At 37.1% G+C, this 12,889-nt stretch overlaps 2 protein-coding genes across 2 annotated transcripts; one reads left to right on the top strand and one right to left on the bottom strand.

Moving 5' to 3' along the window:
- Positions 1 to 9: 9 nt before the first annotated feature.
- LOC140987846 (protein gamma response 1-like) lies at positions 10 to 3,472 on the bottom strand. The gene is made up of 3 exons (XM_073456538.1): positions 3,374 to 3,472; positions 1,149 to 2,401; positions 10 to 747 (listed from the first exon to the last, which is right to left on the bottom strand). The coding sequence occupies exons 2-3, from the start codon at positions 2,206 to 2,208 to the stop codon at positions 98 to 100; spliced, it is 1,710 nt and encodes a 569-aa protein (XP_073312639.1). The 5' UTR covers positions 2,209 to 2,401; positions 3,374 to 3,472; the 3' UTR covers positions 10 to 97.
- A 5,400-nt stretch (positions 3,473 to 8,872) lies between these two features.
- On the top strand, positions 8,873 to 12,639 carry LOC140988304 (uncharacterized). Its single transcript, XM_073457336.1, has 5 exons — positions 8,873 to 9,034; positions 10,184 to 10,319; positions 10,826 to 10,880; positions 10,996 to 11,488; positions 12,586 to 12,639. The coding sequence occupies exons 1-5, from the start codon at positions 8,873 to 8,875 to the stop codon at positions 12,637 to 12,639; spliced, it is 900 nt and encodes a 299-aa protein (XP_073313437.1).
- Positions 12,640 to 12,889: the final 250 nt, after the last annotated feature.

Genomic DNA, 12,889 nt, shown 5'->3' with positions numbered 1-12,889 from the left:
TTAAGGTAATGGAATGAATTTTCTTGGCTAAAAATGTAAGAATAGCATTTGATTACAAATGTGTTATTATCAATTTGAAAGAATAAAACACAAGAATTCAAGTTTCAGACTCAAATCCAATATCCCAAAATCCATCAGGAGTGGAAGGAGGTCCATACTGATATCGATGCCTAGAAACTCCATCATGATGCTCACAGCATATGCCTTGCTTATTCGCATCCGGGTTTTTGCTTGCTTCAGGAAGAACAGCATCATAAAATTTCTTGCATTGCTTGCATTCCACGCCCTTCAGGCTTTCCCTCTCTGATTTCTTTCTCACCGGCTTGACGTACTTAAAAACTGAAGTTACCGTATTTGGTGGTGGCACTTGTTGCTTTCGTGGTCCAGAATCGATATTCATATCCTGTGTTTCATTGTCAGAGTTTACAAAGTTTGTGTCCGTTGAACATGGCTTGGGAAGCTCGTGATTCTCCTCCATTGGAACTTTCCCCAACTTTTCCAGCACTTTCTCCGTAGGAGTATTGAGGAAATCATCATGGGGATCAGGCCCCAAACGACTCTGATGGGACCTTGTATCCCTCCACCGAGAAACGACTCGTTTTGTAACCATTGGCGGGCAAGATTTTATGCAAGTTGGGAATTTTGCAGCAATAAGGATACTTGACATAGATGGTGAGACTGGACTTGATGTTTGAAGAATTGCAACTCCTTTGTTGTCTTCTAGGATGTCCTTCCCACCCTCTTGATCTGTTACGTCATTGCAATACCAAAAGCTTTTTAAGCATTTTTCTCAATGCCTAAAATAAGAAAGAAATAGCGATGGACACAGATTTTTCAATTTTTTCTTTTTGAAAGACAAACACCCCAAAGGAAAAAATTTGTACTGAAAATTATATGCAATCATAGATCATAGGTTTCATATCAATTGACTACATGCAATACTGACATATTAGCAGACATGCCCAATCTTTGCAAGATGACAACCGAGATACATTCCTGGCATGTACAAATACATGCCCAATATCAGTAGGATGATAAACAAGATATATGTCCAGTATGCTGTATGTCCAAATGACATATAGAGAACAAAAACTGTTACACGCAGTTAACAAAAAGAAACTTGCACACATAAAAAACAAGGAGCTTACCGCATGAAGCTGATGGAATTTGATCATTTCTGACTACCTCGCTTTCATCTTTTCCTTTGTTGCAAGGAAGCATGTTTTCTGGAGTAGGGTGATATTTTTTCCGAAGAAAGTTGTGTTCAGATTTCAGCCTCTTATACGCAGTAATAGCAACCCTTCGTCTTCTCTTTTCGGACAGCAGCTCAGAATTTTTTGCTTCAATTTTCTGCAGCAACTTGCCATGCAACTCCATCCCTTCAGAAGACTCTTTAGTCATCGCATAGAGACATTCTTGAAGCTTATCAACTTTCTCCTCCAAATCTTTTATCTTATCCAGTACTTTTTTCTTTTCCTTCTCAGATTCTTCTAATTCTTGCCCTCTCTTGATCCTTTCCAAGTCAAGTGCATCTCTTTGTTGGAGTAACTGCTTTTGCACCTTGGTTCCCTCCTCCAATTCATTAATTTTGTTCTGAAGTTCTTTCTGGATCTCATCTGCACCGGTCGACAAACTCTGAACTTTTGCAGCAAGAAGTTCGTTATCCTTTTCATAGTTCCTCAACAACTGTTCATTCTTCATAATTTCCAAGGTTTGAAATTCGATTTTTTTTAACAAATTTCCTTGCAATTGCTTCCCCTTATCTACTTCTTCGGCCTTTTCTCTGACTGTTAGAAGAAGGTCACTGACTTTTTTCTCCATATCTTCTAGTTTGATACAAAGTCCATGAGACTTCTCTTCACACTGCTTCAATTGGATTTCTTTCTGAACGATCGAAGAAACTTTTGACTGGTTTATTTGAAGAAGTTTATTCTGTAAATCCATTAATTCATTAAATTCCATGCACTTTCTCATCAGCTCTAGTTTCAATTCCTCATTTTTGAACTCCAGAGTTTTCTGCTTTTTTAGAAGCATAATGTCTCTTTCCTTAAGCTCTTTTATTGAATTTTCATAACTCTGCATGAGACGTTCCTTCGATTCAAGGAGATAATGAAATTTTTTGTGCACTCTCCCCTCATCTACTTCCAAATTTTTTTGTTTCAACTCTTTCTGGATTTCCTTGATATGATCAGATAACTTACTTTCCATGTTCAAAAATTTTGAATTGTCTAAATTCAGTAATTGGTTTTCCTCCAAAACGTGTCTTTTTTCAAAACTAAGCTTGTCAATATGACACAATAAACCATTTTTCTCCTTTTTATACGCATCTTCAGCGGCATCCCTTGCTTCAACACATTTTTTTCTGCCAGCTTTGTATATCAACCAAAAATGAATTGGATTCCTGTAGTAGCAGAAAAATGTTGATAAATGTTGATTCCGAGAATGCAGTAACAAATGGAAGTAATTTGAAGATAAATTTGCTACTGGTAGATGTTAAACAATATTCTGACACCTGAAAACACGGACGTAGCTTCTCCAACAATGAAAACTTACTAGAGAATACAATCTATACAGTATTTACTTGTTTATCAACCATTTTAGAACATTATAGCTTCTATTTAAATCACTTAACGTTTTGGTGACCACTTCATTAAAAGTGCGCGAGAAAATTCGAAATGGCAGGTTTAATCCACATACGCCAACTTAGACACCTAATCAACAAAATAACGGTAACTACATCCACATTCACTGAGATTTCATATGGCGTTTGATCCGGCATTAACAGGATAGCTTGAACCATATTTCCTAGACCAAAACTGAACAAGTGCAACCCAACGACCCATATTAAACTTCTTTCACCGAGTAATTAATAGCTAAATAATCATTATATTTCGATGCTTTTATATTGACTCATCTCTTATTCCACCCTAAAAAAGGCCCAATATAAAAACTTTGACTCTCTCTGTCCATCATCTCTTCTCTCGGCACAATTTTGCCCAAAATCAAAGCTATGCATAAAGACCAGAAGAAGAAAATGGCTTACATAACTTATGAACATAATTTTCAATCAACTTCAACAATCACAGAAGGAACTTGATACGAATACAATAAATAGCCAGCAAGCGAATAACAACACTGCAACAGATTTAAATAACAATGTAATCATAAATCAACACCAAAACATTCACAATTTCTCATCTAAATTGAAGATTTTATGCAATTGGATCAAAATTAAGCTCATCGCAACAAAATTCAACGCGTCAAAGTATGGAGAAAATGAAATCAAACACGCTGCGAATTTCAAACTCAAATTTGGCATGATAAGAATCCATCAGCCGATTATATATACAGAGTGGGCAGTGGATCTGGTTACCGTCGGTTGCAGTGGAATGGAAGAAGCCCTAATATGGTCGGAACGGCAGCAGCTTGGAACTTGGAAGAGCGTCTCTTAGAAGCTGTCTCCAAGCCTGAGGAGGGGGAGGGAATATAAATTAATTGATCTTTTAAATTTTATTATATTGATATAGCTAACAATAAATACTTCGATTTTTTAAAGTATGAATCAAAATTAATATTTTCGAGTACAAATGTTAAAAAGAAACGAAAAATGAAAAATAGTTTTGTCAATGTTAAATATGGAACAAGAAGCCAGTATTGTAATCTATTAAAAAATGAAGTGAATGGGTTTATGCACGTGTGACATGCTTGGGTGTAAGATGCATGGTTAGATGTAGAAATTTATATTTATAAATTTAAAAAATTTTAAACTTTGAAACTTTGATCTTGTTAGAGTTGTATATGTATATTTTAAATGTACAAAAAGCTTATTTATCGATCATATCTAAAAACTGATTTAGTTAACCAGATCGAATTATTTGAATACTATTATTTTTTGGTTGAAGCCATATATATTTTGATCACAGTGGCTTTTTATTTTCTTTTATATTTATAGTTACATGGTTATTATTTCAGATTGGAACAAGCTTAAGAAAATTAAAAAGATGAAAGTGGAAGGAGCTTATATAAGTGGAAATAACCATGAAAAATATTCAGTATGAGTTAAAGTGGAAGAAGTTTAACGATCCGCCTTAAATTAGATATGAAATATATGTTCATCTTAAAACCTAATCATATGTCCACTCAATAAATAGGTTATTAGATATTTGAAAATAAAATATCCATATTTAATGCATGGTAGCACCTATAATGTCTTTACCTTAATAACATTATTGATGTTGATTTATTTATGAATTTGATAAGTTCAATTTAAATATTAATTGTAATTTTGATATATTGAACAATCGATAAGAACACTAAAAGCCTGAGATTAATAAATAAATAAAATTGAAAACCTGTTAATATGGAAATGATATCAACAGATATAAGGTTTTTATGTTTAAGAATCTAATTGACAGATTTATGAATTTGGTAACTTCATTTTTTAAAGATATTAAAACATTATTTTTAATTTAATTCTTAGGACAAACGAGAATACTACAATAAGAGACTAATAAAAGAAATTAAAATATATGAACAAAATTTGTTTGGAGAAGAAAGTAAAATTCAGTATGTTATAAATAAAAGAAACTTACAAAGAGGTGGTGGATGTACTACAAGGAAAAATAAGTAAATGCATATAATTAAGAAGTGAAACAATTTTCATATAAGTAGGTTTGATATAGTACAATCTAAAGCTCTTAATAGGTTTATAGATATGTTTTACAACTAAGCATTTTTTTTACATTATAAGATAACTGTTTTGTCATTTATTTAATCTACATATTGGTTTTGATAGATATCGTTGATATTTATTTTTGTTTCAATACCAGTTGCATAGTATAATAAGAGAGAAAGCTTTGATCTCATCTTAAGTAATCTTCGTAAGATGACGGCCCATATTGGATTGGAGTTAAATCTTCTTAATAGTTCTTCGACTTCTTTCTAAAATAGATAGATGTAGTGACATTGTCCGCAGTCGAAACACGTACAAAAAAGATTGTTTTTCTTTGGATTTGATTTAAAAACTGAACTTATAGTTAGTAAAGGAAAAGTACTTAAAAATTATAATATGGTAAGTACGTTAACCTTCGAGTAACTAATCATATAAGTATATATAAGGTAAAATATAGGAAGAAGTGGATTTTTATATATTATATGAAATAGGTTGAGTCATAGATAAGTTATGACAGATGTTGTGACCACTTTTGTCCACTTCAACTATAATGTCTGAAATAAATATCACAATTTGTTGATTTAGTAATGTGATATTACTAAATAATTAATGATTTTTTAAAGAATGAATTATGACATATATTGGTCATATGAAGTCCAAATGATTTGATATTTGGATATAACGTAGAAAACTCAAAGATATATATAGAAGTTTCTTGTTTTGAGTTTTGGCAAATTTGATCGTTTGACTAGTCCAAAGGGATGTACTGATGTTAAAATATTAAATAGTTATATTATATTATATTATTTTATTAATATAATATAATATAATATTAAAAAAAACAAAAAAAAAAGATAACTTTAAAAATCTTAAACGGTGAAAGATTTCTTTCATTTCGCAGAGAGGAACAGAAAGATTAGAGAAGAAATAGAAAATAGTTTTTGATTTTTTTTTCGATCTTGCGACTTATCGGTTTATTCAATCGACGAACCGACTTCAGTTCTGGAATCGTTGACACGAGGTCTTCGATTTGAGGTATAAATTTTATAGTTTTGGTGATGTTTGAAATTCGTCGATTTCTGGAATAAATCCGATAAATTGTTAAAGCATACTGAAATTGAAGATTGTTGAATAGTGTATGCTCTTAACGAAGTAGAGAAGATTATTGTGTTGTTGTTATGAATTATTCCTAATTTATTATAATTAGATATTTTAATTGTTGAATTGAGATTGGAGAGTTGTTTATTAGTTGTTATTAATTCTGATTGTATATTTGTAGTCTACGAAGTATAGGCTACACGTTGATATAAAGTTTTCATAATTTGACGGCTGTTGTAAAATAGCCTATTATTTGATGTTAAATTAATTAGTGTGTATTTGATGGTAGTANCGATTATCAGGTACGTGTTGACGTACGAGCATATGTTGTTATTGTTTAGTATTGATGAATACTATTGCGTTGAACGATGATAAATCACTGGTATTGGGTGATTTGATATTATATCTGTTGTTGTTTATTATCGTTGATATTGTTGGCTGTCGTTTGTTGGGAGACGTCACGTTGATGTTGTTCGTTCGACGATATCGCTGTCGCCGGTGTTGGGGTGCGACGTATCGTCGATGTTATTCGTTCAACGATATTGCTGTCGCCGGAGTAGGGGTGCGACGTATCGTTGATGTTATTCGTTCGACGATATTGCTGTCGCCGGTGTTGGGGTGCGACGTATCGTCGATGTTGTTGTTGCAGTAGTATGGGAGTGATGACGTTGATATCGTTGGCGGTTTGATTGTCCAGAAACAGCAAAGGGAGTATTTCTGTTATCATTCCAGTTATATTTTATATTGTTGATAATATAACTGTTATGTATTACGATGATGATTGTTGTGTATGCTCACCCTTTGGGGGTTGTTTCTGTTGGACAGGTTACAGGACTCTGCTGTGAGATAGGATAGTGGTGAAGAACTAGGTGTGTCTAGTCAAACAATCCTGTAGTTTATCGTAGATAGAGACAGTATAGTTTATTGTCTTATTTGAGTTGGATGTGTGAATTTATTATACTGTTTCTGCTACACTGACGTAGATAGTGTGATGATTGCACTATTTTGTCGTATATGCATTATATGATTACGTCGTTGAAAAGAAAATTTTTATGCATATGACGTCACATGTTGTATGATTACGTGGCGAGGTTTGGGGCGCCACATTGGTGGTATCAGAGCATATGTTAGATGTCTGGGATGGTTACGAGTTGGGTTTGTGATGAGGGAGTTGGATGAAGATATTATCTGCGTGTGTCTGTGCATTTGATTTGTTATTGATGATTTCTCGATATGATTGATTGTTCTTTAGTTGCGTGTGCTTTCGTGCGAAAGGTGTGATGATGATTACTGGATTGTAATTGTTAAATGTTATGATTAACAATTTGATTTCTAGTGATGACAGCTAGAGAACAGATACATCCGCACGAGGAAATGGAAGATGTTGACAGTGGGTTGGGGCAGATGAATCCATTGCCACCTCCTCCTATGGGACAGGCACCTGCAGATCAGCCTTTATTGCCTGGTGAGTTGACTTTGGCACAGTTCAGCAGTTATCTTCCGCCGAGATTTGATAGCTCTGAGACTGGCGAGCGAGCAGAGGAGTGGATTGAGAGGATAGAGCAGATATTTGTGACTGCACCGTGTGCTAGATCTGCTTGGTTACGATTGGCTACATTTTAGCTTTCGCGGAATGTATTATTGTGGTGGCAGACGACTGAGGCCGGATTGAGAGCTCAGGGCCGTACTGTTGATTGGGATGCGTTTCGGACTCGTTTTCTTGATAAATATTTTTCTATAGCAGCCAGACAGAAGAAAGAGAAAGAATTCGAGGATTTGAGACAGGGCAGTATGTCTGTTGCTGAGTATGAGTCTCGGTATTCTGCATTGCTGAAATATGTGACACATGTTGCTACGAATGTTCATGCTAAGATGAGGCACTTCTTGAAAGGGTTGAAGTTAGAGTTATTTGATCGTGTGCAATCGAACAACCCAGTATCATTTGAGGATGCAGTGACGAGGGCTGAGATGACTGAGTTGGTTATGCAGGAGTATGGGGCTTAGGGACGATTATCAGAGCCGACTAGGGAGTCATTGCGACCGCACGGACAGTCTTTTAAATATCAGAAGGGTTCATCATTTTCTTCAGCATCATCTGGGAAGCGCCGATTTGATTCACGACGTGTTGAGAGTCGTGGGGGCAGTTCTCAGTCTGTTCAGGGGCAGAGAGGGGAGTCCAGAGCAGTGAAATGTTTTCGTTGTGGGGGACCTTATCTGATCAGACAGTGTACACAGACCGAGATCACCTGTTTTGAGTGTGGAGGTGTTGGCCATATAGCGAGACAGTGTCCTATCCGTGAGGGACAGCGAGAGCCCAGGAGTGATAGAGGTAGATCCTCAGAGAGAGGAGGACGACAGCCTCAGCAGTTTACACCACGACCTTCTGGAGGACAGCCACGTATGCAGGGAGCTGGTCTGCCTCAGGCACAGGTGTATGATTTGACACGAGAGCAGGCAGAGGAGGCACGAGAGGAGATGATAGCGGGTAAGTGTTATTTGTGTTCTTATCCTTCTTATATTCTTGTTGATACAGGTGCCTCGCATACATTTATATCGAAGAGGTTTGTGGTTGAGCATCATATGCGCTCGTCTCCATTGTCTATGCCTCTTTCTGTTTCGACACCATCTGGAGTTGATATATCAGTTGTATCTATGATATCAGATGCTATTATTTCTTATGAGGGCTAAGAGCTGATATCTGATATGATTATTTTGGAGATGACTGATTTTGATTGTATTGTGGGAATTAATGTGTTGAGGAGATATTGTGCGACTGTTGATTGCTATCAGCGGGTAGTGTATTTTTATACAGATGAGAAAGAGCGTTGGACATTTTATGGGAAGGGTTCTCGTCCCCATATTCCGTTGGTATCTGCTATCCGGATGTCTCGTGTTATTGGAGCATGGTCATGAGGGTTATCTTATTTATGCTGTAGAGATGAAAGAGAAGAAAAGGGAGGTGGGAATAGAGGAGATACCTGTAGTTTCCGAGTTTGCTGATGTATTTCTTGATGAGATTCCAGGCTTCCCACCATCCCGTGAGGTGGAGTTTGGATTGAGTTGATGCCAGGTACTTCCCCTATTTCTCGTGCTCCTTATAGAATGGCACCAGCAGAGTTGAGAGAGTTGAAAGCCCAGTTGCAGGACTTGCTGGACAAGGGATACATTCGCCCTAGTGTATCGCCTTGGGGTGCACCAGTCGTATTTGTGAGAAAGAAAGATGGAACGATGCGGCTTTGTATTTACTATCGACAGCTGAATAAGGTGACGATTAAGAATAAATATCCCCTTCCTTGTATTGATGATTTGTTTGATCAGTTGCAGGGAACCTCAGTATATTCGAAGATTGATTTGAGGTCAGGATATCATCAGATACGAGTTAGAGAGGAGGATATTCAGAAGACAGCATTCAGGACCAGATATGGGCATTATGAGTTTTTGGTTATGCCGTTTGGGTTGACGAATGCTCGAGCTGTGTTCATGAGTTTGATGAATAGGATATTTCAGCCTTATCTCGATCGATTTGTTATTGTGTTTATAGATGATATATTGATATATTCCAGGAGTGAGGCTGAGCATGTTGGGCATTTGCGTTCAGTATTACAGGTACTGCGAGATAGACAGTTGTATGCCAAACTCAGTAAGTGTGAGTTTTGGTTGGATCGAGTAGTCTTCTTGGGTCATGTTATATCGAGAGATGGGATTTCTGTTGATCCAACGAAGGTCGAAGCCGTGTTACAGTGGTCTGCACCTACATCTGTACCAGAGATCCGTAGTTTCTTGGGTTTAGCAGGTTATTATCGTCGATTTATCGAGGGATTTTCAAAGATTGCTAGACCTTTGACACAGTTGACTGAGAAAGGCGTGCGATTTCAGTGGTCTGAAGCATGTGAGATGAGTTTTCAGGAGTTGAAACACCGACTGACGACTTCACCGGTGTTGTCAATCCCTACAGAAAATGAGAGGTTTGTTGTTTATACTGATGCATCACTACATGGTTTGGGATGTGTTTTGATGCAGGATCGACATGTTGTGGCATATGCCTCGAGACAGCTGAAACCACACGAAACAAGGTACCTTGTGCATGATTTGGAGTTGGCAGCCATTATCTTTGCCTTGAAGATATGGCGACACTATTTATATGGTACCTCGTCTACGATTTATACGGATCATAAGAGTCTGAGATTTTTGTTTACTCAAACAGAGTTGAATATGAGGCAAATACGGTGGTTAGATTTGTTGAAAGATTATGATTGTGAGATTGAGTATCATCCTGGTCGAGCTAATCTTACTGCTGATGCATTGAGTCGTAAAGTTAGCTGTACTGCAGAGGATGTGGGTCGTTTATCAGCTATGATGATGTCTTCTTGTTCTTTGGGATATGATTTTGATATTTCGACGACTCCTATCCAGGTATCTACCTTATTAGCTGAACCTGATATATATGGTTGTATTCGCGACGCACAGATGACAGATGAGAGAGTTCAGAGATGGAAGGAGTTGGTTTCTCGGAAACAAGATACTTGTTTTAGAGTGGCTGATGATGGCAGTTTGAGGATGAATGATAGATAGGTAGTTCCTGATACAACTGAGTTGCGCCAGGGCCTGTTGCAACGTGCACGTAGTCGTTATTCTATCCACCCTGGTGGCAAGAAGATGTATAAAGATCTACGCTCTCAGTTTTGGTGGAAAGGAATGAAACGTGATGTGATTGATTTTGTACGTCGATGTCTCAATTGTCAACAGATCAAAGCTGAGAGGAGAAGGCCAGAAGGTGAATTGAGGAGTTTAGAAGTACCGACTTGGAAATGGGAGCACATATCGATGGATTTTGTGACACATTTGCCAAGAAGCACTGGGACTATTTATTCTATTTGGGTGATTGTTCATCGATTGACGAAAGTTGCACATTTTATACCCTATAGCATGAATAGTACATATTTAATGATGTCACAGATGTATATACGAGAGATCGTACGGTTGTATGGGATTCCAGTGTCTATTATATCTGATAAAGATCCTCGATTTACTTCTCATTTTTGGGAAGGATTGCAGACTGCGATGGGGACATAGTTGAGACTGAGTACGGATTATCATCCCCAGACAGATGGTCAGACTGAGCGTACTATTCAGACGCTGGAGGATATGTTGCGTGCTTATGTTATGGATTTTAAATCTGTTTGGCATTTATCTATTCCATTGGTGGAGTTTGCGTATAACAATAGTTATCAGAGTAGTATTCAGAAGGCTCCATTTGACGAATTGTATGGGAGACGTTGTAGATATCCTTTATACTGGAATGATGTTGATCGAGCTGTAGTCACATGTCCTGAGATGATTTTTGAGATGGAACAGAAAGTAAAGTTGATACAGCAGCGATTGAAAGCAGTTCAAGATAGACAGGCCGCCTATGCCAATAAAAGACGAAGACCCTTAGAGTTTCAGCAGGGCGATCGAGTATTTTTGAAAGTTTCTCATTTTCGTGGCACAGTGCGATTTGTTATGAAAAGAAAGTTGGCACCGAGATATGTTGGCCCACATGAGATATTGCAGCGGATAGGCACTTTGGCTTATCGATTGGCTCTACCTCCATCTTTATCTGGTATTCATGATGTGTTTCATGTGTCGATGTTGCGGAAGTATGAGCCAGACCCTTCACATGTGTTGGAAATTTCTGAGGTTCAGTTAGATCCTGATGTGTCTTATGTTGAGAGACCAGTTTGTATTTTGGATCGATCTGAACGGAAGCTTCGTAGTAAACTTATACTGAAATGGAATTGGGAACATATTGCTATGGACTTTGTGACTCATTTACGTCGTTCGCCCAAGGGCTGTGATGCTATTTGGGTTATTATTGATCGGCTTTCAATATCTGCACATTTTATTCCGTATGAGCGGACTTATCCTTATAAGAGACTGGCCCGTTTATACATTGAGAATATTGTGAGACTGCATGGTGTGCCAGTCTCAATTGTATCAGATCGTGATCCCAGGTTTGCTTCTAAATTCTGGGGTGGTTTCCAAGAAGCAATGGGTACGCGTTTGGCTATGAGTACTGCTTATCATCCTCAAACTGATGGCCAGACTGAGCGTACAATTCAAACGTTAGAGGATATGTTATGTGCGATTGTGATGGATTTCAGAATGGGATGGCAAGATGCTTTACCATTGGTGGAATTTTATTATAATAATAGTTTCCAAACGAACATTGGTATGACACCGTTTGAAGCCTTATACGGGAGACGATGTAGATCACCGTTATTCTGGGATGAATTGGTGAAAAGCAATTGACTGGACCTGAAATGATACAGGAAATGAATGATAAGGTTCAGTTGATTCGACAGCGGATGAAAGCCGCTCAGGATCGTCAAACGAGTTATGCGAATAAACGAAGACGACCCTTGGAATTTCAGAAAGGTGATAAAGTGTTTTTGAAAATATCTTCCTTTAGAGGCACCGTTCGATTTGGCATGCGAGGGAAGTTATCTCCTCGATATGTTGGTCCATACGAGATCCTTGATCGAGTTGGGGATCTTGCTTATCGGTTGGCATTGCCACCAGCTTTATCTGCCATTCATGATGTATTTCATGTTTCTATGTTGAGAAAGTATGAACCTGAACCATAACATGTATTTGAAGTCGAGATTCATATATGTGGTAGAATAACCGACAAGGAACCACATTTTGAAGTCGGAATTGAATTATGTTATGATTTCAATTTGATATAAAATTTCAAAGTTTCAAAAGATATTTGAAACTTATATTGTTGATTTTGAATGATGTTATTAATTGAAATGAATATGTTATTGATGTAGATACATTACTATACCGAAATCTTCAAGCTACATGAATTGAAAACGAAGAATTGAGGTAATGTGTCTTATGTTGAGAGACCAGTTTGTATTTTGGATCGATCTGAACGGAAGCTTCGTAGTAAACGTATATCGATGGTGAAGGTTCAGTGGGAGCATAGAGGTGTCGAAGAGGCCACTTGGGAGACAGAGCGGCATATGAGGGAGCTCTACCCCTACTTATTCTGATGGTATGAGGTATCTTTATTTATGCATGTTATTACTGCTGTTANTTATTTAATTTTATTATTATTATTTTATTAATATA

Source organism: Primulina huaijiensis, chromosome 11, assembly GCF_012295235.1.
Source record: "Primulina huaijiensis isolate GDHJ02 chromosome 11, ASM1229523v2, whole genome shotgun sequence".
NCBI classification, from domain to species: domain Eukaryota; kingdom Viridiplantae; phylum Streptophyta; class Magnoliopsida; order Lamiales; family Gesneriaceae; genus Primulina; species Primulina huaijiensis.
This window is presented reverse-complemented; position numbering and strand designations above follow the sequence as displayed.